Genomic DNA, 23,755 nt, shown 5'->3' on the forward strand with positions numbered 1-23,755 from the left:
TTTAGACCCAGTAAACTATATCCTCCTGCACCAATAGAAATCCATGGGTAAACCTCAGCATCAGTTGTCTGGTACCATAGCAACAGTTAAATAGAACAGCCAATAAGAGAGCTATGAGGGAAATGGCAAGCCTTAGATCAATAATATTCCATTGTTAACTGGTAGAGGAGAGAATTTTGATTCGTTCTGTTAATTCATGTATATTCTTTAATTCATGACAAATTGTCTGACTGGCATGTGATTTTATATGATCCTTTCAGGCAAGGTGCTCTAAATGTGACTCCTCACTACGACATCTTCCTTCGGTCAGAGCCCTAGTCTCGTCTGGAAATGTTCCCTGTACCTACTATTCACTGTTATGTTGCATGCTTTGTCTGAGTAGGCCACCATGTTTGAAACCTCCCCGGCGCTGATTCGATATTCTGCACATGCCCGTGCGTCTGCGTCGTCGTCTAGGCTGGTCGTCAGTCCACGTGCCAGGTTTTCTGAGGACATCTGTACGGAGAGCCAGAGATAGACCAAAGGCAATTAATAGCGGGCTGTCATAATAAGCTGTCGCATGATAAGAATTAGACGGATGTCTCGTGCGAGCTTTATTTAACTCACCCCTCTGCAACAACAATTAGACATTTGAACGCAAAGACACAATGTAACGGTGGCTCATAACGAATAGGGCAGCGTTGTGACGCCTAGGAATGCAATTCGACGCCTAGGAATGCAATTCGACATTAGTGCATTATAAAAATTAAAAAAAGACAACCAAACAATGGAAACTACTGGTAGAAGGCACTGAGAAAATAAATCTAGCCTTTCATGCGATGCGTCAAAATAGTTGAGTTGCCATGCACTTAGCTCTCCGCGTGATGGCAGCACGAGGTGCCAGAGCCCAGCCGCGCTGAACAAGAGGAGGAGCCAGGGCTCGGAGCGAGCGAAAGCAAGGGGATCAGACAGACTGCTGCTGCCAGGGATAGAAATGGAGAGCACACGGACTGGGAGGGCGAGCGAAATTCTTGGAGGGACATGGTGGCAGCATGACCAAATCGGGGGACCTTAGTTCTCTTTGAACGCCTTCGTCAAGGTAGACAAAGTGCAGCTTTAAATGTCGCCCTAACCGCCTCGTGGAGAGATACAGTGTTCCCGCCTGTGTCGTTTTTTGTTTCGTCTAACCGATATTTCGGCTTACAAGACTATCTCTGCAGAAGTCTGGGGCTAGCGAGCCTGTTGGAGAGGATACAAAGGTAAGTAAGTGAGTTCCGTTGGAAAACCGATACTTTGAACCGTTGTTTACAACTTAGCGTTGCGATGCGTACGGCTCTGTTTACGCATGCAGCCTACCACTAATGCCTATTCATTGTTTGGCAGCGACCACCATACGAGTCGAGGCTTTCACAACCAATATACAGGCAGCGTGTGATGCCACTCAGTCGTTTTCACTTTCCTTAGCCACAACTTGCATGAATTGACGTTAACGATATGCCGTGGCGCTGCGACATGCACCGACGACTGACATAAGAAAATACCTTTCCAAGTCATTGTTCCAGTGCAGCCCATCACTCCTGAAAGTCTTGCTCGGGCATGCCCTAATACTGAGTTTATAAGACCTGTCACCATGAGTCGATCCTACTTTGCAACAATACTCCGCATACGATAATATTCGGGAAATGTTTCTTCTTTTGACATTTATTTTTATTTTTTGATATGTAGTAAATCGAACGTCATTTTGCGTGTGCAATATATTGGCACGCTTTTGATCTCCTTTGTAGCAATGTTGTCAAATGTGAACCGTATCATTGGTTTCAGTTGACTCAGCATGAGTCGAGATGGTTCGTCAAAGAAGAGAGCCAATGCTGGAGATGACAATGGTTGGGCTCAGAGAGTAAGTATCCATCTTATTGCCATCATAATAAACATTCCTTTATACCAACTCCCAAGTTTTACTGAAGGAAAGATCATCACTGACTTCAACTCTGTCTCGTGTATGTCGTTGTATGCAAATTGAGAGTAGCGGTCACGCAGTCAACTGCTTAAGCTCAGCTGTAGTATTATTGTATAATAGTCACAGATTGATTTCTAATATTATTTATTGTACCCCAAGTTCTACGTTTTAGTTCTTACATTTGTGTGTCCTGTTTCTCTTCTCCAGGGTGGCTACATGGCTGCCAAGGTCTCTAAGCTTCACGAACAGTTCCACCTTGATGCCAGAGAAAAGCAGAAGGAAGGGGGTGGCTCCCAAATCTTCCATGGAGTGGCCATCTATGTCAACGGCTACACGGGTAAGACGGCTTTGGAAAGTGATCCAGTCTGCAGGCACGAATGGCACTTCCCCCCTAACATAAATGTGCGCGGGTGCGCGTGTTTTAGCATTAGACAACAGCCAGAGTGAGTGAACACCTTCGGTAGTTTGCATAAGCTGCCTCCTCTTTTCATTGTGCACACTCTTCTCCCGGTTATCCGTAATTCTTATTCTACATTTCCAGCGTACATTCCTCCTCATGGTCATTGTAAATCCAGTTTTCCTGCTTATGATCCGCCAAGCCTATATAAATGGGATATGTAAATGATCTCCAAAAGCATCCCAGAAGAGCACACGACAAAGAGGCTCGCTGAATGCCAGAGTTATATTGGCTTTCCTAATTTTCCATTCTCAACCTCTCTCCTCGTTTCCTGTAGTTTAGCCGCGTCAAACATGCTGGACGTCAATGACTATCCTGTTTTCACATTACTGTGAATGCACTTGGAAAAAACGGACAGGAAATAGTCTTGATTCTCTTAATCTCTATCCATCACAATTTATACGAAGGGAGCTCAACATTCAGTTGGTTCTTCCTCATAGACAGAACCTCAAGTAACCTTTGCTCCATTAGCCTCTTGGTCGAGGGAATCTCGGGTTACATCCAGCGTCAATGTATGCAATGAGAACTCAATCAATTTGTCAAACAAAGCAAGCGTGCAGATATTTGTGCTACATCATTGTGGAGGAAGACGAGTGTTGCCCATGCAGAGTGTTGTCTTGGCCTTTTGGTTACGGCACCTGAGAAAGAAACGCACACCGTCGATAACCGTCGTTTACAGTGTACATGTGAAGCAGTGGTTTAGGAGGACATTAAGAAGACATTGCTTGAATATTATACCTACACTATAGCCTAAATATTAAATTAATATTTAAAACATATAATATATGTTGAAAAAATGAACAGGCTACTACAAAACTAACACCCAACAAAATAAAGTCTTTCGATTTATACATAAACATATGCTTCTAAACCATATTATTTTCCTATTTGTTACTGTACCCACCAAATCCAAACGTCCTGTTAGCCTGAGGTGTTTCTTTAATTGGAGCGCTGTGTTTCCCATCCCTTGTTGTTGGATGCGAGCAGACCCCAGTGCAGACGAGCTGCGCCGGCTAATGATGCTGCATGGAGGCCAGTTCCACGTCTACTACTCCCGCTCCATCACCACTCACATCATCGCCAGCAACCTGCCCAACAACAAAATCAAGGAGCTCAAAGGGGAGAAGGTTGTTCGCCCGGCGTGGATCACTGACAGGTTGGTAGATTCCGGCAATTGTAGAAATTGAGTGTGTGTGTGGAAAAATCTTTAAGGTGCTGCGGGTAAGATTTAACAAGCCTTAATGGAGTCTATTTGTTCTACACAGCGTCAAGGCTGGGTGCCTCTTGTCCTACCTGCAATACCAACTCTATGCTAAACAGAAAGGCCTGAACTTCGCCGGCGTCAGTCTTCTGCAGAACCACGAGGGGGCTGGACCTAGCCACGGGCTCCCCAAGCAGAACCTCCTCCTAAACCGTCCGAGCGCAAAAGAGGCGGCCCCGGGACGCATGAACGGGGGCCTCCACCACGAGAAGACCTCCTCCAACTGCCGTAGTACCTCTGCTCCTACCCCCCACCATGACCCGCCCCATCCAGGGCACGTCCAGCCCCCCCCGAGTAGCACCGCCGCGGCTGACCTCGTTAGCCATCAGGGTCCACAGCACAATCACCCTGGCACGGGGCCGGTGTACCACAGCAACCCGACGCGCACCCGACCTCTCTCTGACCAAAGTCCTGGCCAGCCCTCGCCTGGATGCATGCCGCCTCCTCCTCCTCCACCGCCCTACAGCCACACTCATTCTAGTGTGTCGCAGACCCAGCCCGGGCCTCACAACGACAGTAAACCATTCCACACTCAGGCGCAGAACAGCTTGTCCTTCAACCCCCCAAAGCATTGCTACGGGGAACGGGACATTCGATTGTGAGTTGGGATATATTTACACATTATGAGCGCAGTGCACGCGGTATGGCTTTTTATTTTAAGAACTTGTTTCCTTTCTTTTCTGTCCTCCCGTAGGAATGGATCCAATGCTGTATTGGAGTCGGCCAGTGAGGTCCCCTGTCCTGTCAAAGTAAAACCAGGGGAGGGCAAGCCCCTGCTGAACGGACACGCTCACCCCGTTAATGGTGCCTTAAAGCCTGCAGACCCTCACCCCTTTCCTCACCGAGCCCCAGTGGACAACGTAGCCCAAAGCCCACTCAAACGCCCGGAGGCTGGGGCTCCAAGTCCCGCCGCACGCAGTCCGCCCGCCGCGCCACGCAGGCCGACCCACGCAGACCCCTACTCGTTCCCCCACAGCCCCCCGAGGCAAGACGACCGGCTCCCCGTCTCACCCGAGAGCCCCAGCTCCCGGGAGGCCGGCGAGTCGCGACTGAAACCCCCACCCCCCACGTACCAGGAGGCCATCGCGGCCACCCAGTCCCATCCTCCACCCCCCTCACTCCTGCCACCCCACCCCTGTCGGCCTGCCGCCCTTACCGAGAAACCTCAGCTCCCCTTCCCCCCACGCTCTCCCGTGCGACTCAACGGAGGTCACCACGATGCCTTTTCGTCCGACCTCGCTGCGCCAAGACCGAGCATCGCATCGCCTCACCCCCCACCGGTGGCGGACCCCCCCGTCGCAGGGGCCCCGTCGTCGAAGCCGTCCGCAAAGCTGATGGTGCAGACGGGGGGGATCATCTCAGAGTACTATTCCCATTCACGCTTTCACCAAATCTCCACCTGGAGGATTGGGTTCTCCGAGTACGTTAACGAACTGCATAGCAAGCGGCGGACGGCTGGGGACGTCCGCCTGCCGGGGAAGGAGCGACTGAGGAGATGTGCCCCACAGTTCCCCAGCCAAGGTTGAGCGAGAGCACCATCTTTTATTAGGGTTTTTAGCATGGATATACCTTTTACTTCTGCCTATTTAAAACTGCTTTGCTACCGAACTACGAACTACTACTGAATTTGAGTAATTTTTTCTTAATGCAAACTTTCCACGTTTGAGGTATAGTGTAGTTGTAATGGCTAGTTTGATTGTGTTGTTAGTGTGACATAATGTAGAAACAATCCTCTTTATATACTTGGCTTCATGGCGGTCTCTTTTCTTGTGCTCTGATCTGTTCATGTGACCAGAGTCGGACACGGGGGCTCCGCTTAGCGTGAAGTCATGTATCCTCCACGTGGACATGGACTGCTTCTTCGCGTCCGTCGGCATCCGAGATCGACCAGACCTGAAAGGCAAGAACCCTTCTAAAAGGAATGCGCATGTTGTTGTTTTAGCTGCGTTCATGTTTACGGGCTGCCTGTTGACATGCCTGACCTTGTCATCACCGTGTCCTCACCAGGGAAGCCCGTGGCTGTGACAAGTAACCGAGGGCCGGGTCGCGTGGCGCTGAGACCTGGGGCCAATCCTCAGTTGGAGCAACAGTACTACCAGAGGAAACGCTCTAATGCTGACCCTGGTGTGTGTGTGTGTGTGTGTGTGTGTGTGTGTGTGTGTGTGTGTGTGTGTGTGTGTGTGTGTGTGTGTGTGTGTGTGTGTGTGTGTGTGTGTGTGTGTGTGTGTGTGTGTGTGTGTGTGTGTGTGTGAACATGGTCCATGTTGCATTCATAACAATATATAAAAAAACGCCACAGTAATTAGTGTCTGAATGTCTGACTGAGTTCTCCCATGTCGGTGTGTCAGAATCGCTACAGGCTGATTTGAAGGAGAGCGGAGAGCAGGACACCTCTGTCCTCTCCATGGCCGAGATTGCTTCATGCAGCTATGAAGCCAGGTAACCAGTGCAAGGCCACACACACTCATTACTCCTGACTTGGCAAATATCGGTGTGTTAAGCCTGTTAACATTGTCGATTGGTTTGGCTGGTCTGCTTCAGGGCGGCCGGGGTGAGGAATGGCATGTTCTTTGGCAAGGCGAAGCAGCTGTGTCCCGCACTGCAATCTGTCCCATACGACTTTGAGGCTTACAAGGAGGTGGCTCTGGCCATGTACGAGACCCTAGCAAGGTAATGGCATTCTGCAAGGTTGTACTTAAAATTAATGATCTGCCTCCCACTGCTCTTTCTCTCATGCCATAAAATCGTATCTTGTCGGGCCCCGTTCTTTGCAGTTACACTCATGACATTGAGGCCCTGAGCTGTGATGAAGTGTTGATTGATGCCACCACCTTGCTATCAGAGTTGGGCATCAGCCCTGAGGATCTGGCCCGGGCCATCAGGGAAGACATCAAGGAGAAAACAGGATGCTCTGCCTCAGTGGGCATGGGTCAGTATCTCCGCTTTAGCCCTCCTTTCAAAGTTTTCTTCTTTTGTTTTTATTTATTGCTTATCACTTAACACTTAACTGAACTTTTATTTCCAACCTACTTTATATTTATTTACATTTTAATATTCAGGGTCCAATATCCTGTTGGCCCGCCTGGCCACGAGAAAAGCCAAGCCAGATGGCCACTACATGTTGAGGTCAGAGGAAGTGGACGATTTTATCCGGGAGCTATCGGTTACCAGTTTACCAGGTACTCGCCGCCCTTCCCCCTTCCTGTCGACCGAGAAGGAATTTAATCAATTGATGAATCCGTGGTTCTGGCGCAAACCCTGTGCTGAACTGACGCGTTTCTCCAGGCGTGGGGCCCGTCATGGGGAGGAAGTTGTCGGGCATGGGCGTGAAGACGTGCGGGGACCTCCAGCACGTGGCCCAGTCCCAGCTGCAGAAGGCGTTCGGACCGCGCACGGGCCAGACCCTATTCCGCTTCTGCCGGGGGCTGGACGAGCGGCTGGTGCGCTACGAGAAGGAGCGAAAGTCTGTGTCGGCGGAGATGAACTACAACATCCGCTTCACCGGGGTGCGTCCGCTCTGAACTGCTTCTTCAAGGTTTAGTTTAGTTTAGTTTAGTTTTATTTCTTCGTGCAAGATAAACGAGATTAAAATAGCAAAAGAAGATGCACATAGACATATATAAATGAAGAGCTGGGACAAAATAAACCCCAGAGGGATTTTAAAGGATGCCCACCTAACATTAAAATACAGTAAGGTAAGAAAAAAATTGAACGAATATAATATTAAATAGCATAAAAAACAAAAAATCATATTACAAATGAAAAATACAAGCGCATTTAAGTTCATGTGGCCAAAAAGCTGATTCAATAAAAGACTGACAAGCAAAAAGACAATATAACATGGTCAATATGTTAATACGTTATCATATGCTTTTAAGATGAGATAATTTTTAAGATGTTTTTTGAAAGTGTGACAAGAAAACTGTTCCAAATGACTGGGCCTCTATGCCTAATTAAAAACTGGCCAAGATTAGTTCTGTAAAATGACGGTGAAGGAGATCTACAGATCTGGTCTGATGGATTTGGATATGTGACCTGGTTAAAAAAAATAACTGTTGAAAGTAAAGTATTGAAAAAAATGTCATTTTTCTCCAAATGTTTCTGAATGGCCACGGCTCCCTCGTCCCCCCGGCTAGGCGGAAGAGGCGGAGGCTTTCCTCACCAGCCTCTCTTCGGAGGTCCAGCGGCGTCTGCAGGAGGCGGGACAGAGGGGTCGCCGCGTCACCCTAAAGGTCATGGTCCGCAAGGCGGGGGCACCGGCCGAGTCGGCGAAATATGGCGGCCACGGTATATGTGACCACCTGGCCAGGTAAGGGGATGGGGGGGGGGGGGGGGGATAACCGCATCGCATCGCCCTAAAAGTGCCCTTTCTTCTGCCTGATTTATGCACCGTTGCCCTCTTTACGAGTACGAGTTATGAGGCGAGGAGTTTACGAGTCGCCCTTGTTCCCGCAGGACGGTGACGCTGGCCCAGGCCACGGACAGCGGCCCGCTCATCGCCTCTGCAGTTGTCAAGCTGTACCACGCCATGAAGCTGCCGGCCCAGGAGCTGCGAGGCGTGGGCATTCAGGTCCAGCAGCTGGAGCTCGCTCGCAATGCCCCCGAGAACCACAAACGCTCCATAAAGGAGATGCTGCTGGGCCCGGGGCTCCCTGCCAGACCCCCGCGTGCAGGTCAGCAGTGTGTCCGGGGAGGGGTTCACTGCTGTGCTACGACGGAGCACACGTACTTGTTTATTGTTTGTCGACCCTGTTCTTGGTTGCACTTTGTATCTCTGGAATAGGGCACGACAACGGTATGAATGTAACCCGTGCAACCGGTTTTATAATGCATTTCAGCAGCCGACCCCGGTTCAGAGCAGGTAAAGCCAACTGCCTCAGGCTCTCCTCCCCTTCAGCTGTCCCCTGCTGAGCCTGTCCCGGGGACAAGCAGAGACCCACACACCCCGCATCACGCCAGAACCACACGGCTCAACCTAAGCATTGAAGTCCCTTCGCCCTCCCAGGTAAGGATTATGCATCTCTGTGTTTCTTACTCGGCAACAGGGGTTTCGGTGGTTTGTTTCGGATAACATAACAAGCATTAACCCATTTCAGTCCTGACCATCTCTAGAAGGAGCAGGGTTCTGTTCCTTGGTTATTAATGGGTTTCTCTGTGATCTTTGGAAGGCTAGGGTTAGCCGAGTTAACATGTGGCCCTTGAACTCCTTTGAGACAAACTGTCATTCAGGGCTCTACAAACAATGGACTTTATCTGATCCGCTGCTCTCCATGGCTCTTTTGATTCCTCCATCAGGTCGACCGGTCCGTATTGGAAGCCCTGCCCGCAGACCTCCGAGAGCAGGTGGAGCAGTCCTGGACCCGACGAGACCGGAGACCCAGCAATGCCTTACACCACGCAGCAGGTCCCTCCTCCCCTCCCTTTGGTTCTGGCCCTCTCTCCGATCTCCTCTCCGGGTCGGCGCTGTCCGTTCGGCCGGCAGGCACGCTGCTCCTAGAGATCCCCAACCAGCCGGGCCACTCAGGCCCGACCGGCATTGTACTGGAATTACCCGATTTCTCACAGGTGACCCTTTTTGATATTCTTGCGTAAACCAAGATGTTAGTTCTGGATTGGAATATACATGCACAGCAGGACAGCGGATTTACAAACCCCAAACCTATTGGCTGTTTTCTTTTACTTTGTTAATTGGGCGTGATAGGGTTAAATTGGCATATTGCTAGTGTGGTGGGTTTTTATATGGTAGTTAATTGAAGAAAGATGTTTCTGGTTGTAGGTCGACCCCGATGTGTTTGCCGCCCTGCCCAGAGAGCTGCAGGATGAGCTTCGCTCTGCCTACCACCGCAAACAGAACGCTCAGCCCCAAGCAAAGCTGGGTAATTTCCAAGACCAGTCTATTCAAACCAATGTCGCAATAGTTGGCTGAATAAGCTTAAGTTGTTGCTGTTGGTTGAGTACTAATGGAGCAATACATCTCTCTAAATCTCTTTCTGCAGCGGACCAAAGGAATCCACTTTTGCAACTGAAACAGCCAGAAGCTGGCGTCGGCGTGGCAAGGGTAAAGCGCCGCTACAAGAGAAAGAATGCAGTGAGCCCTGCTAAGAAAGTACCTTCCCCGCAGAAGAAGCATGTGACCGGGAACAGCCCAGCCAAAGTCCTGCCACCGTCCATGAGATCCAGGGAGGTAGCGGGTGGACTCAAGGTACTGAGCACATCAGATGAACGTCAACACTTCAAACTGGGTTCAATTCCAACAGAAGAGCTGGTTTTCAATAAATGATTTGTCTGTGTTTTAAATAAATTTGTATCCATCTATGCCCATTGGCCATCTATCTATCCATCTATGCCCTTTTCTTACAACCAGATGGATAACGGTCCTTCCACCTCATCCCTAAATCAGGAAACCCAAGAAGTCCTTTCTCCCTTCCCCCCCCGTGCGGCCCCTACCCTGGCCGGAGCCAGTGAGATGACCGACATCAGAACACTGCTCAGAGAATGGGTCACAAGCATATCAGGTATTATGCCGTCTGTTCTGGACTGTCTCCTCCGGCGCACCAGTGAAATTATACGGGAGATGTGTTTTATTGGTTCACGCTTGACGGCTTCAGACTTATCCCCAGAACCCATGGAGGAGGACGTACTGCAAGTGGTGAAATATTGCACTGACCTCATAGAGGACAAAGACCTGGAGAAGCTTGACCTCGTCATCAAGTACATGAAACGGTAAAGGCAGCGTTCCCTCCACTTCCTCGCTCAGACATTTAAACAAAGACTACAGATGTGTTGTATGGAGTGCTGTTGCATTGTTTTTGTCAACGCTCTGTGTTGCCTTACTGTATGTTGACCATACTCCATGACCCCCTGCAGACTCATGCAGCAGTCGGAGGAGTCTGTGTGGAGCATGGCATTCGACTTCATCCTTGATAACGTCCAGATGGTTGTGCAGCAAGCTTATGGAAGCACCCTGAAGATGGCGTGAAAGAGGAAGAATTTCATATTTTCCATTCTTCTTTTCCTCACTGCCCTTTTTCTCTACTGCTTCTGTTGCTCATTTTACCGTCGGCAGTGTTACGTGACTTTCAGGAACGTTGTTGCTTTTTGGCAGGATAGATGTTTGCAGTTTCGATTTCAGTGCTGAATTTCCTCAACAAAGCACTTGCCAGGAGGCTCCCGTTTATCCTTTGCTCACTGACGGGGAGCAGGGGAACTTATCCTTTCAGTGACAGCCGTATAGCGATGTCAACATATGATAGAGGAAGGACAATTTTCATCATCCTCAGTTTCCTTTTTATGATACATTTTGCACACCAGTTTACGGACCGTGAACAAGGAAGGGCTGGCACCCTCCCGCTTTATACAACCTGCTTTTCCTTTCCATGCAATGACCTCATCATGCTCCAAGCGCATCTGTGTAGCAGCGGCCCCTGCAAATACGAAGTGTGTGTGTGTGTGTGTGTGTGTGTGTGTGTGTGTGTGTGTGTGTGTGTGTGTGTGTGTGTGTGTGTGTGTGTGTGTGTGTGTGTGTGTGTGTGTGTGTGTGTGTGTGTGTCAGGAAATACATTTAGCATTCATTTCAATACCATTTACATGTTGTCTTGTGATGTTTCATTCAGAATAATGAAGTAAAATAACGTAATGTCCTGGTTTTTGTCCCTCCATCTTTGTGACTTGTTAGGAATCTGCCTCTGTCATATCAACTCAAAGCTGGTCAAACAAGGCTTGCTGCATAGTATTTCACACCTTTTGTATCTTTTTGGAGAAAACAAAAAAGTGCCAAACATTGTTGTTCAAACATGTAAATAATGTTTTTCTGGGTTATCCATGTGTATGAGAAAAAGCTGTGTTGAGGATTTTCCTCTTGTATTGTTTACAAAGTTGTATTCTTAGTAACTGTCTTTTAATGCTAAATCTTTTCAATACGATTCTGCGTCTTCAACAGGGGATTTAGAAGCAGATCAAGGCTTAATATCTAACTCATTGGTTAGCTATTTTGTTGATTTTTACTCTTGATTGGAAAGAAATACCTTGTGTGGGTTATGGCATCAATATCCCACATCAGCATTTCCTGATTTATAAACAGTAATGTGCACTCTAATATGGCATTTACAATGTCATTCAGTTTGTGTGGCTTGAATTGCAGTGGGCAAATCTAGTGTTAAACTGCCACGTACTGTTTTATACATTTCCAATATTGTAAAGAGACAGGGTTTACGTATGTACTCGGTCACATAGAACTAGCTTTTGGTTTCCATCGAAAACTAGCTACATAACAACAGCAATTAACTGAGTAGTCCACAGCTTTTCTTCCCTATAAATAGGCAGGTTATTAGAAAGAAAAGTGTGTGTGTGTGTGTGTGTGTGTGTGTGTGTGTGTGTGTGTGTGTGTGTGTGTGTGTGTGTGTGTGTGTGTGTGTGTGTGTGTGTGTGTGTGTGTGTGTGTGTGTGTGTGTGTGCTTGAGGTGAACTTTCAGAAACAAGGTAAATCTTTTGTCAGAAAACTGGCAGAAGATAATGATTGTAATTGTGTAAAGAGGACTCCCATTGACTTTGGACAGCACTTGCTTCTCCCCATGCCATATCTTCTCAGAAGGGAATGGCCAGCTGTTCTAATTGGTCAGTCCATTACCTGTAAACTGGCCTGTGCCTGACGACCTGAAGCTGTGACACGTTTGTATGTTTTTTAAAACTCTATAATAAAACTTTAAAAAAAATCCTCTTACTATAAATGGTTTCCACCATTACTTTTCATTGAGCCGAAGTTTGATCCAAAAGTTGCTCTATATATAACTGACTATTTGTCCATAGGCTATATAATAGACCACAACCTACTTTATATGCAAAGCTACATTGTAAGTAGGAGTCGATTCCAAAAGTGAAAAACAAAAACATTTTGACATGTATACGAAAAAACGAATGTTACTTGGATTAATTTCCATCAATATCCATTTGTCCAAAACTGCACATCTAACAAGTACGCATGTATCAAAACGAAGCCCCCAGGAACAGTGCATACTTCTGCATTCCATCAGTCATGGAACATCACATTCGGCTGGAGTTATGATTTTGTTAAACAGATTCCCTGGGAGGATTATTGACCACAAAGGTGACCCCAATGGTTATTGGTTAATGGTTTCAGCAGAAATTAATAGAATAAACCACATTTGATTATGTGTATATGGTTACAACAGAAAAATACAGAACAAAAATCTATTCTCATCTCTAAACAGGTGTATAGAGGAATGGAAAATGCTTTATTCAACAGACAGAATAATAAAAGGGGGGGATTTCAACCTGGTCCCTGATATTTGGTTAGACCGCCTACCTTCAACGAGACAGTGCCACGCATTTGACGAAACAATGCTTGAACTGATGACAAAGGCCAATCTAGTAGATTACTGGAGAATGAAAAACCCAACTAGAAAACAATTTACATGGTTCAATGCATCTAACAATGGTCAATGCTCAAGGCTGGATTACTGGTTAATCTCAAACAACCTGATAAATGATGTTTCTAAATGTGAAATCTTAGCATCACCTTTAATTGACCATTGTGCAATTACACTGTCTTTTCAGTTTCATCGTGGTGAGTCAAATCTTATTCCCATATGGAAGTTTAATAATAGTCTTCGGTAAAATTCGGCCAAATTGGGGCATGGGGCATGTGGAGAGTTTCAGTTATGCCGATGGGGAGATTGTCGGTCTTGTCCACGCCAGTCGCAGGGAGCGTGACGTCACATACGAGACGTGTAGTCTTTCTCATTGCGTTTTCTCTACAGCCTTTAACAATTGCACAATTGCACCATGGGCTTCGCCACTTCGCCACTCTATTGAGCAGTTTTCCTTGGAATGAATGGGCGCCATTTTTTAATCCACTGTCCTTTCTTGCTAAAATATAGCAACTCTCCACTCATTCTCCTCTGACCATGCATTTAATAGGCTTTGACGGCCAACAGTTCTCCGCAATTCCTCATTCGCCCTCCCACGTCGGACAGGTTCGAAATTATATGGCTGTGCTATTTGTGGTTCTTGCCACGCCTAGTAGGCCTACTAGGCTGAGGATACCTTTCACCACGTCTCCCCAACATGACGTCATCGCTGAATGGCGTCAGAAAACACCCGTTACTGCCAAAAACGACAAAAACTGGACTGTAACACTACTTTGGAGACATTTTATGAGTGATATACATATTTTGACTGCTTTATGTACCCATTAATCGAAACGTCCGGTTAACCTGCAACAAGGCCTTTAATAGGTCCATGCGCCGCACTGGCCCTTGGATCGTACGGTAACGTTGCTGCCATATTGGAGAGGCAAAGACTGCACTGTAAACAAACGGGGTTGCTGTGGTTTTAATGGATAAACGATTAAAAATAAATAAATACATCTAAATATATAATACTTCTAACATGAGTTTTATGTTAACGGTTTATCATCAACCTAAGGTCAAGCAGTGAATATTTATATTCACATATTTATATTTTAAATAATAGATACCTCTAATATAATTGATATGACTATAAAATCGATACATTTAAAGTAGGTGAGATATGTAAACATTAAAGTGCTGCTTTTCCAGAAAAACCGAAGCTCCCCCTTTTACTTTTTTGTTAAAAGGCTAGTCTGGGCCTCTCTAATATGGCGTCGACGAAGACGTATCGCAGCAACTAGTCGGTGAAGTCTGCGGCGTCTGTCTGCTCTAGTTTACAGTTCTATGCTCTAGTGGAGTAGTTGACAGCGCCCCTCCTACAAGCATTGGCGGCGCAACATCCGACTTTACAGCATCGTGAACAATAACGAGTATCGTTTACTGGTAAGGGAACAGTCTTGTTAATGCATATATTGATGTCCTTGATATACCTTCTTTATCTTGATATATTCCTGTTTGCCATACTTCTGTTTTAACAAATGCTCACGTTTATTCGATACGTAGGCGCAAAAACAAAACAGGCCAATAGCTATTCGGCTAACTTAAAGCTAATAAGGCTGAACACTGACATCATCAGTGACATCAAATTCGATCCCTCTCATCACTACCCTGCTCAGTAAGCAAACATTGAAAAAGGCATTTAAACTAACAAAGACAAATAACGTGCACTAAAGCAATGGTAATCAGAGCCATGGTCAGCAGGCGTTTTCTATTGTAGTTGCCAAGGCTACATGCACTTGCTAACACACCCAAATAGCCTCTTCAGCTGTTAAAGGAGAAATCCGGTGTAAAATGGATCTGGGATATGTTTAGTATGATAACGAGTTGGAATGTTCGTTTGGGAGCAAAAAAGCGCGTATGGACGTATTCTTAAGTTAGCTGTTTTTAGCCGATTCTACCAAAACGCTATAAACTTGGAACGATGGGGCATGTGTTATGGTAAAAACTAAATCGTTATTTTAAACCACTTAAAAGGCTAGAAGTAGCCCGACACTTCTTTGGTAGTATAATAAGGGTCTTAACATATAAAACGAGGCATTGATAACTTTGTAAGTGTACAGATTGTTTATTAAAAATGACATTTTATATACACAATACCATCAGTAGTTCACCCGTCGACGCCATCTTGTTTTTAAGACTCAATATGTAGATTGGCGAACGCAGAGTTTGCGTGTTGTGGACGGATGGCACAATCTCTGTCTTCGTCAGTTGGTCAATCTACTTATCGAGTCTTAAAAACAAGATGGCGTTGTGTTACCACTTTTGTCCTTTAAAGGCCCACTATGCAACATTTCTAGCCAAAATTACATTAATTATGCAGGTTGAGAGTTATTCTGATGGTTCTACAACCATTTCTGGGTCGTTTGGTGGGTGTTTCATTGCCCCTTGTCGCTTCTCCAAGGAAAAAGCGAATAGGCAACTTGCTAAGTATCCAATCGCGCCTCGAAAATGTAGTCAGATTGTAGTTTCGAAAATGCTTTACGGCACAGACAAACCCCCGAACATGGCACCGGCTAGATATAAACAGCCAGTTGCGAGGCAATTGTTGCATTCATCATGGATCAATCGACTGATAAGGGACCCAAGAGGCGACTGTCGGTGCTATCGTTATGTATTGCCAACACTCTTACACTGATTGTTCTGTTCAACCAAAGATAAAACCATTATTATCTAGGATATAAATTCTCCCCGTCAACTATAAAAAAGGATAGATTTATGTTTATTGCAATACAAATACACCATTTTAAAAATGTATAACCTTGTCTACACTTTATGAACATCTACTTCGGACATGGCTCCACGCATTCGCCGGCTTCTTTGAAAACAAATGCACATGGCTAGAGTAGAAGTGCATGGGGATGGGTCGTCAACGAGTTGATACGTCAGTGTTGTGAAATATCTACTACGAAGCTGTAGGGGGCGCTGTGTAGAGAAAAGTGTGTGCGCAAACCAAGAAAACAGCGAAGAAATGGCCGATCCTGCATAGTGGGCCTTTGAGTGGTAACTACTAATTTTGACAGGCATTCAACACATGATGTCATTTAATAGATCCAATCTGCCTTTAATCCTTAATCGAAAGTATTTATGGAACGACCTCTTATTAAGAATAGGTGTCCTATTCATATTCTGAAATTGTTCATGACTGATGCTTGCTGCCTGTTAACGGTCTAATTTCTTCTTTCAGCCTGCTTTAATTGACATTTAGTGCCACGCTTCTTCACAAACGTTACAACCATGGCAGGTGGACAGACCATGGATATACTAGCAAAGGTGCTTGAGCAGTCAGCCAAGTTGATGGAGGAGAAGGTGGATGAGCAGTTGAACAAGCTGGATCGTATGGATGACGACGAACTGGATAAACTGAAGGAAAGGAGACTGGAGGCACTCAAAAAAGCTCAGAAACAGAAGCAGGTAATCGGGCACATTTTGATCTCTCCTCAAACCACAAATTAAACTTGACTCCTCCTTAATGGTTTTAAGTTTAAGTTTAAATGTTTTCTGTTTCTTTATTTTTAAAGGACTGGCTGTCCAAAGGCCATGGCGAATACAGAGAAATACCCAGCGAGAAAGACTTTTTTGGGGAGGTAAAGGAGAGCAAGAATGTGGTCTGCCATTTCTACAGAGACTCCACCTTCAGGTAATCAAAATAAATATATTTGCTTTTTGCACTAAAGTCATTTTTAATTTAGATGTCAGATTTGAATAAAATGTCATTATAAAACGAGGAAGCAAAAATGTATTTTAATGCATGAGTTAATGCTGAATATATGCTTGTTTTATCCATTTTAATCTCTTAGAGAACAGAGATATAAAATGTATACGGTTCTCTCAGAGAACAGTTGCCATTATTTAATTGTCTTCCCTTTTTATGCAGATGTAAAATTGTCGACAAGCACCTTGCCATCTTGGCCAAGAAGCATGTTGAAACAAAATTTATCAAGCTGAATGTGGAGAAGGCCCCCTTCTTGTCTGAGAGGCTGCATATCAAGGTGATCCCCACCATGGCCCTGCTGATAGATGGGATAACCAAGGACTTCATTGTCGGCTTCGGTGATCTTGGAAACACAGATGAGTTCTCCACAGAGATGCTGGAGTGGAGACTTGGCTGCACAGATGTTATTAATTACAGGTAAAAAAAAACAATTGCTTCATTTACCTGTATATTTTTGCTCGTGAAAATAGTACTGGATATGATTGTAAATAAGATACTTGCTTGTGTTTGTATAGACCTTTTATTTTTTCCCCATTGTATCTTAGTGGTAATCGCATGGAGCCTCCTTCAATGACAAAGAGACCAGGAACAAAGTTCACAAAGGTGGAGAAGAAGACCATAAGAGGGAAAGGTTACGACTCTGACTCTGATTCTGAAGATGACTGAATACCACATTCTCCCTCTTTCCTCCAATATCATGCTCTCCCTCTCAGGGGACATCACCATTATAAAGACAGCGTTTGTATTTCATGACCTTTATTACTACCTTGATTTATTCATTGTTTACGTCTTTCCTTTCCTTAAACATCTTTCCTTTTCCTTTCACCCCTTTTTGGTTTACATATATTTTTTTTTACATTCATCTTTCAAATGGTTGTAGAAGTCAACCAAATTCTATAGAAAATGTAAGGGTAAAGGATTTCTCCCTGATGGTGTTGGTTTTCTTGGTTGGTGGAACAAGTCAAGAACCTTATGATATTCTCCTAACTTATTGCAATCCCACCATGGTATTGATTAAATTATTTTGGCTTTATCTGTGCATGCAGTTAAAGATGCAGAAGTACTTTTGGAGTTCGGCTTATTCAGTGCAAATTACATTTCAGGCAATATTCAAGTGATTGTGTACCCAAAATGTATTTTGTATAATTTGGACCCCTATTTGAACAAAGGATTAATGGGTGACTGTGAAAAACCAAACCCCCTCAGTGCCAATATGCGACGCAAAAACCTTCATGTGAAAAAAAATAAACAAGGACATGGGTTCCATTGCATGTCTGAGAAAGCTTATTCATGTTAGGAGTTGATAATTATCCATCTGCTTAATAAAAGGCTAAAACTTGATTGACAAGTGTTCTTGTTGATCCCTCTTCATTCCTTCTGTGGCTATGAAATATTTGTCCCCCGGCCCCCCCAGGTAAACCACAGAAACTATACAGGTTCAACATTTTATTTTTCTTTAAGAAAACACATTGCCCCTTGATTGGGAGTGGATTCTCATGGGCATAATGTGTATATATAAACATAACACGTCTTCAATGTGAGAGTGTACTGAGCACAGCTAAGATTCAATAGCCTTGGGCTCTATTGGCTTGAGGAGGCGTCGCACAATCAACTCTCCTTTGCTGTTGATGTACGAGTCTGCCATGTCTTCTTCAGCAGGGAGTCCATACGGTGTCTTGAGTGGCTGTATGCTGCAGCAAACAAAGTTTGGCGGAATGGAGAAAGTTAGCAAAGTTATGCAGGGACATTTAGCTCCTGGAATCCAATTGGACTGCACTGAAGATGCTAAATTATGAAATATTGAGCTTTCAAAATGTATTTGGTTTGAGGATTTTAAGTGAGACCTTGGTGCTTTCAAACAGGTAAATGTTAATGGTACCAAATGAGAACGCAGTATTTATTTTTTATCTTGCAGTTTCATACTAGTACTGCCATCTTACCTCACAAGATGCTTGACGTACTTCAACAGGCTATTGACTGCAGGTGTGTTTTTGTGAACAACAGGGATTTGTCCCTGTATATACGCAAGACAAAAGAGCATTGCACATTAAAATGTTTTGAAATTAAGGCTTGATAAAATGTCACACAGCATAATCAAGAGTGAAGTTCACCCGCATAGACTTCGGCAAGATGCATTCTTTGACAATATCAACTTTTGCAGCCTGAATTTGTGACACTGAGCAGCAAGATAAAATCTGTACAAATGTATCATTCCCTGGTAGGTCTCTTACCCAGTTTAGTTAAACAGCGTGGTCTACAGACATAAAGCCTTGTAATCATATGTAAGGCCTGATTTCCATCACAATGTCATGGACTTTTAGGTTGTAATGAAAACTTCTGACAAGGAATTAAATGGCATGAATCTATGTTTTTCTTCTTGACAATATCCTCAATGAAATGAACACAGAAAACAAGGATGAATTCAAACATAAAACAACAGGATGGCACTGTTGCCTTGTTTAGGGCATTATAGCTTTCAGTCTTTTCATTGGGGATGTCATTCGAAAAATATCGATTTATGCTACCCTTATCCTGAAATGAGTTGAGACTACAACAGACTTTGCACTCAATGGCAGTACAAGTGAGAATATGTTTGGTGACAAGTTGTTGAACCATATTAACTAAAAAAGAAAACAAAAGAAAATAGACCATGAATGCAATGAAACGGTCAACGTTACCTTTTCAAGACCAAGGTCTTTAATCAGTTTCTTCTCCCAGTATGGACGTCTCTTTGTACTCTTCACACGTATCACTATGTGAAGTTTATGGGGTTGAGTTGGATCACCCCCATATTTCAAATGTTCTTTGGACCTCTCTTCAAATAGCTGAGGTTTCGAACATGGGGCAAAAATGTCAGACAATCAATGGTTGGAAGGAATAAAGATACATTATATTTCGTTATCATAGAATGGGTGTCAACATACCGCACTAGGGATCCGTGATTTGGTAAATCTAGTCCGAATCGATGTAAGTAAAGGGGTTTGATATACAGGGCCTTGTGTCAAGATCTGTGACACATAAAACAGAGACGGATACGAGGCATTACGATCATTACTCGTTAAAGAAAAGCAACCACAAGATAACTTAATATAGTAATGATTTCTTATTTACCTTGACCGGTAAAGCTAGACAGCGGCACAAGAGTGACATCTTCCTCACTAAGGTGCACTTATGTTGGTTATAATGAAAGTTAAACCAGCCTTAGCAAGCATGGGAATAGCCGCCAAGGTTAAACACAAAAACGGTCTCCAGAGAGCTATTTCAGACAGACAATGTGTCAAGATATAATATTAATAACACATTCAAAAATATGATAAGGCCATATTCATTTTCCCATCAGCGGGGGTGAGGATAAATGACATAAAAAGCTCAACACAGCGTTTCTCATGTATGTTGTGCTGGTGACGTTTCTCTGTACCGGAAGTGTCAATGGGTTGCATTGAAAACATTCCGGAAGGAACAATTTTACTTACCTTCTAGTACTGCTCAGAGAAGTATCTAGTCATAAAGAATAACTTAAAGTACGTACAAATAAGTTTAGTATTGTAAAATAAATATACATAAAAAATGAATGCATATATGCTCTGTTCATATTAGGTTTTTCTAAATATCGGTGTCTGGCTTAAAGTATATTTTTGCAGGGGATCCACCAGGTAATATTTTTGTGTGACTCCTGTCAACTCAGGAAGTAACAATAGTCTAAACATATGTGACGGATGTTCAGGCGCCGGGGAGATGTAGATTGTGTTTTAGAAAAATATACACAGATTTTTCTGGGATATCCATGTTATTTTTATAGAAATTGGTTAAGACACTGTTTGTTTGATCATGACACAAAATCACGTTACTGGGATGGAGGCATCTGCTGTCTCTGTCCTTAAGCGTGCTGTTGAGCTGGACCAGGGTGCTCGTTTTCAAGAGTCCCTTGTCTGTTATCAGGAGGGCATACAGTTGCTTATGGACGTCCTGAAAGGTATCTCTCTCTCTCTCTCTCTCTCTCTCTCTCTCTCTCTCCCCTCTCTCTCTCTCTCTCTCTCTCTCTCTCTCTCTCTCTCTCTCTCTCTCTCTCTCTCTCTCTCTCTCTCTCTCTCTCTCTCTCTCTCTCTCTCTCTCTCTCTCTCTCTCTCTCTCTCTCTCTCTCTCTCTCTCTCTCTCTCCCCCTCTCTTTTTGTTTCTCTATGCAGCTGTCTCTTTCTCTCCCTATTTGAAACTCTGTTATAATATAACCATTTGTGCTAAACTGCTCAACTGATGTATCTTCTTCCACTAGCCGTCAAAGATGACCCGAAGAAAGTGCACTACAGGGGGAAAATCAAGGGCTACATGGAAAGAGCGGAGCAGATCAAAGTTCACGTGAACCAACTTAAAGAGGGTACCAGGCAGCGTATATCTTTGTTATTGAGCCATGTCGTTTAAACGTACATTTTTATCATCTTCCTGAGGAATGTATTACTTCGTACTAATCTCCCCAAAATGTTATCCTCAATCAGATGGTAAATACCACGAGCAGATCAAAATATCTGAGGATGCCACAGGTTACAGCTATGGGATGTTATTCAAGCCCTACATAAGCAGTGCTCTCTCAGAGGTCTGGGTGGAAGATCCCTACATCCGACACATCCATCAGGTACTGCCGATTTCCAGCTCACGAAGATACACTAAAGAACATTTTTCATATCCTAAAAAAGGCCATCCCTTCTTACTTCTTAGTTGTACAACTTCCTCCGCTTCTGTGAGATGTTGCTGAAAGCCGACTGCCAAGTGAAAACAATCCACCTGCTTACGTCCCAGGATGAAGTAGGCAATGACTCTTATTTATCACTGCCATCTACTCTATTTAGGCACTGCAGTTCACAGACATAAAGAACACTGTCACTCATACATACATACATACATACATACATACATACATACATACATACATACATACATACATACATACATACATACATACATACATACATGCATACATTCTGTACATACATGCATAGATGAAGCCCTTACAAATGACAACCCTTAAGTGATTCTGTCTGTGCTGTCTTGCAGGTGGACAGTGGCCAGCAGACCACTGCCCTGGCCGAGGTAAAGCAGAGTCTTCAGACTCAAGGAGTATCCCTGGACCTTCAGTACTCCTCCACCATCCATGACAGAGAGATCAGGTGTGGTTAATGTTCTAGCAACACAAAGTCACAAATATACTATACATAACCTACACATGAGTACTTAATGCTGCCAGATATCAGCCCAATTGTGTGCAGCTTTATATGGCAGCAATGGTAGCGTATTGATGTAATATATAAGAAGTTGTAGCCTGATTATTATTTGTTTCATTTCCTTGAAAGGTTTGACAACGGCTGGATCATCAAGATAGGAAGAGGACTTGACTACTTTAAGAAATCTAAGGTAAGACAGTATCCATGATGTTGCATTTTATTTAACTCTATTTATTTCTCAAGAACTATTAATGCAATTGTAAGAGCCAAATCAATAAAAAAAAGTCTAGTTAGCATATTTTGAGATATTGGTTTTCATTGTATATGTTTATTATTGAAATTGAATATTGGCATTGGCCCATTAGGCTTCCATAGAGTCATGACGTTAAAAGTAGAGATATATCATGGCTGGGAAAACAGAGCTGGAAGCCTAGAAGAAACAACGTTTTTTGGCCCTTATTTGGATTTCATGCCTTTGTTTGTATTGTTCCCTTTCCGGCAAGATAAAGGACAAATTAAATCAAGAGACATGTCATTTATGGGGACAAGCTCATTGCTTCTTTAGGCTTACCAAGTGTTGTGAACAAAATTGGAAAGAAAACGTGACATTATTATTATTATTATTATTATTATTATTATTATTATTATAATATTGTTTTTGGTGAGTTTCTAAACGTGTTCATTCTGTCCTGCAGGGCCGCTTTTCCGTTGGATATTGTGACTATGATCTCAGGCAGTGCCATGAGACCACAGTGGACATTTTTCACACCAAACACACAAAGAAACTAGGAGACGTTATGTGAAGAGAATATTTTAGAAAACAATCGATACTGAACACAAGCTGGAGTTGCTCTCTACCTTCTTTCTCCTTCTTTGGTGCCTTGAGAAAATGTCTATAGCATGGAGGAGGTTTTAAATATTGGTTCTGGTCACTGTCATGTGCTAGCCTCATACCTATTTTATATTTTAACACTGCTTTTAGATATAGACTGCTTTCAGATTATATCGAAATAATTTGGGGCATGTAATTCAACTTTTTTTGTTTTTATTTAAAACATTGGCATTATTTGTATATTTTGTATGGAATAATTGTAGGTTTATGTAATACCTTATGCATCCCAATGACAAACCCTCCTAGGAAGCGATGGCGCCATCTTGTGGAAAACTTTAACCTTAAATCATTTTTCAATAAAAATATAACCTTTTTCTAAGATTTATTGTTTAAATTACAGTCTAACCTCCCTTGTTTCATAAAAAAAATGTGTGATCTGTTTTATGTTTTTTTAAAAATACGTCAACGAGACTAATCATGTAGGTGGAATCTCGCATCATAGTAGCTGCTGGTAAATTTATGAGAGGTAAATTATCATTGACATTGTGTACTTTGAATTGAATGGATGGTAACCATCTCTTCAGTGAATCCAAAGAGCAGTGATCGGATTATTTTCTGCTTTAATCTCATTCCTCAACTGTCCTTGCAAAGAAAAAGTATATAATCCATCCATCTACGTATGATCATCTCTCCCATATAATGATAACCATCAATCAGTTTTTGACCCAGAAAATGTCTGTATATATATATATATATATATATATATATATATATATATATATATATATATATATATTTAGACTAATAATTTACCAGCATCTATGTTGCTCTATGGTATGTTATGTAATGACTAGTTAGTTATTATGGCTAGGTAAAAAGTTACCAATAAACATCTATGGAGTGGGGCTCCCGTGGG

The 23,755-nt window shown here is 43.7% G+C and overlaps 4 protein-coding genes across 4 annotated transcripts; 3 read left to right on the plus strand and 1 right to left on the minus strand.

Annotated features, from left to right (window-relative positions):
• The first annotated feature begins 483 nt into the window (after nucleotides 1–483).
• Nucleotides 484–11,298, plus strand: rev1 (REV1 DNA directed polymerase). Its single transcript, XM_060039852.1, has 22 exons — nucleotides 484–1,238; nucleotides 1,801–1,876; nucleotides 2,144–2,273; nucleotides 3,381–3,549; nucleotides 3,659–4,252; nucleotides 4,349–5,175; nucleotides 5,450–5,554; nucleotides 5,662–5,778; nucleotides 6,003–6,093; nucleotides 6,196–6,324; nucleotides 6,429–6,583; nucleotides 6,714–6,833; nucleotides 6,940–7,160; nucleotides 7,791–7,963; nucleotides 8,110–8,327; nucleotides 8,493–8,659; nucleotides 8,950–9,219; nucleotides 9,431–9,530; nucleotides 9,651–9,856; nucleotides 10,019–10,169; nucleotides 10,275–10,377; nucleotides 10,522–11,298. Exons 2-22 carry the CDS (start codon nucleotides 1,811–1,813, stop codon nucleotides 10,631–10,633), a joined length of 4,224 nt encoding a protein of 1,407 aa, XP_059895835.1. The 5' UTR covers nucleotides 484–1,238; nucleotides 1,801–1,810; the 3' UTR covers nucleotides 10,634–11,298.
• A 2,999-nt stretch (nucleotides 11,299–14,297) lies between these two features.
• txndc9 (thioredoxin domain containing 9) lies at nucleotides 14,298–18,135 on the plus strand. Its single transcript, XM_060039582.1, has 5 exons — nucleotides 14,298–14,465; nucleotides 16,267–16,493; nucleotides 16,601–16,719; nucleotides 16,957–17,211; nucleotides 17,340–18,135. The coding sequence occupies exons 2-5, from the start codon at nucleotides 16,317–16,319 to the stop codon at nucleotides 17,458–17,460; spliced, it is 672 nt and encodes a 223-aa protein (XP_059895565.1). The 5' UTR covers nucleotides 14,298–14,465; nucleotides 16,267–16,316; the 3' UTR covers nucleotides 17,461–18,135.
• A 92-nt stretch (nucleotides 18,136–18,227) lies between these two features.
• On the minus strand, nucleotides 18,228–20,233 carry mrpl30 (mitochondrial ribosomal protein L30). Its single transcript, XM_060039585.1, has 5 exons — nucleotides 19,906–20,233; nucleotides 19,719–19,802; nucleotides 19,473–19,619; nucleotides 18,735–18,808; nucleotides 18,228–18,485 (listed from the first exon to the last, which is right to left on the minus strand). Exons 1-5 carry the CDS (start codon nucleotides 19,942–19,944, stop codon nucleotides 18,353–18,355), a joined length of 477 nt encoding a protein of 158 aa, XP_059895568.1. The 5' UTR covers nucleotides 19,945–20,233; the 3' UTR covers nucleotides 18,228–18,352.
• Nucleotides 20,234–20,328: 95 nt separating this feature from the next.
• Nucleotides 20,329–23,220, plus strand: mitd1 (MIT, microtubule interacting and transport, domain containing 1). Its single transcript, XM_060039584.1, has 7 exons — nucleotides 20,329–20,767; nucleotides 21,065–21,166; nucleotides 21,285–21,421; nucleotides 21,505–21,591; nucleotides 21,841–21,953; nucleotides 22,137–22,197; nucleotides 22,703–23,220. The coding sequence occupies exons 1-7, from the start codon at nucleotides 20,623–20,625 to the stop codon at nucleotides 22,808–22,810; spliced, it is 753 nt and encodes a 250-aa protein (XP_059895567.1). The 5' UTR covers nucleotides 20,329–20,622; the 3' UTR covers nucleotides 22,811–23,220.
• The last annotated feature ends 535 nt before the right edge of the window (nucleotides 23,221–23,755 follow it).

Source organism: Gadus macrocephalus, chromosome 20, assembly GCF_031168955.1.
Source record: "Gadus macrocephalus chromosome 20, ASM3116895v1".
Taxonomy (NCBI): Eukaryota; Metazoa; Chordata; class Actinopteri; order Gadiformes; family Gadidae; genus Gadus; species Gadus macrocephalus.

Coding starts and splice junctions, on each gene's coding strand:
- mitd1 (XM_060039584.1), top strand. CDS start 20,623: ATGACACAAAATCACGTTACTGGGATGGAGGCATCTGCTGTCTCTGTC. Junction 21,422..21,504: donor ACATCCGACACATCCATCAG/GTACTGCCGATT, acceptor CTTACTTCTTAG/TTGTACAACTTCCTCCGCTT. Junction 21,592..21,840: donor TGCTTACGTCCCAGGATGAA/GTAGGCAATGAC, acceptor GCTGTCTTGCAG/GTGGACAGTGGCCAGCAGAC.
- mrpl30 (XM_060039585.1), bottom strand. CDS start 19,944: ATGTCACTCTTGTGCCGCTGTCTAGCTTTACCGGTCAAG. Junction 19,620..19,718: donor AATCACGGATCCCTAGTGCG/GTATGTTGACAC, acceptor TCGAAACCTCAG/CTATTTGAAGAGAGGTCCAA. Junction 18,486..18,734: donor TACGTCAAGCATCTTGTGAG/GTAAGATGGCAG, acceptor TGTTTGCTGCAG/CATACAGCCACTCAAGACAC.
- txndc9 (XM_060039582.1), top strand. CDS start 16,317: ATGGCAGGTGGACAGACCATGGATATACTAGCAAAGGTGCTTGAGCAG. Junction 16,494..16,600: donor AAGCTCAGAAACAGAAGCAG/GTAATCGGGCAC, acceptor TTATTTTTAAAG/GACTGGCTGTCCAAAGGCCA. Junction 17,212..17,339: donor ACAGATGTTATTAATTACAG/GTAAAAAAAAAC, acceptor ATTGTATCTTAG/TGGTAATCGCATGGAGCCTC.
- rev1 (XM_060039852.1), top strand. CDS start 1,811: ATGAGTCGAGATGGTTCGTCAAAGAAGAGAGCCAATGCTGGAGATGAC. Junction 2,274..3,380: donor CTATGTCAACGGCTACACGG/GTAAGACGGCTT, acceptor GGATGCGAGCAG/ACCCCAGTGCAGACGAGCTG. Junction 7,964..8,109: donor ATATGTGACCACCTGGCCAG/GTAAGGGGATGG, acceptor TTGTTCCCGCAG/GACGGTGACGCTGGCCCAGG.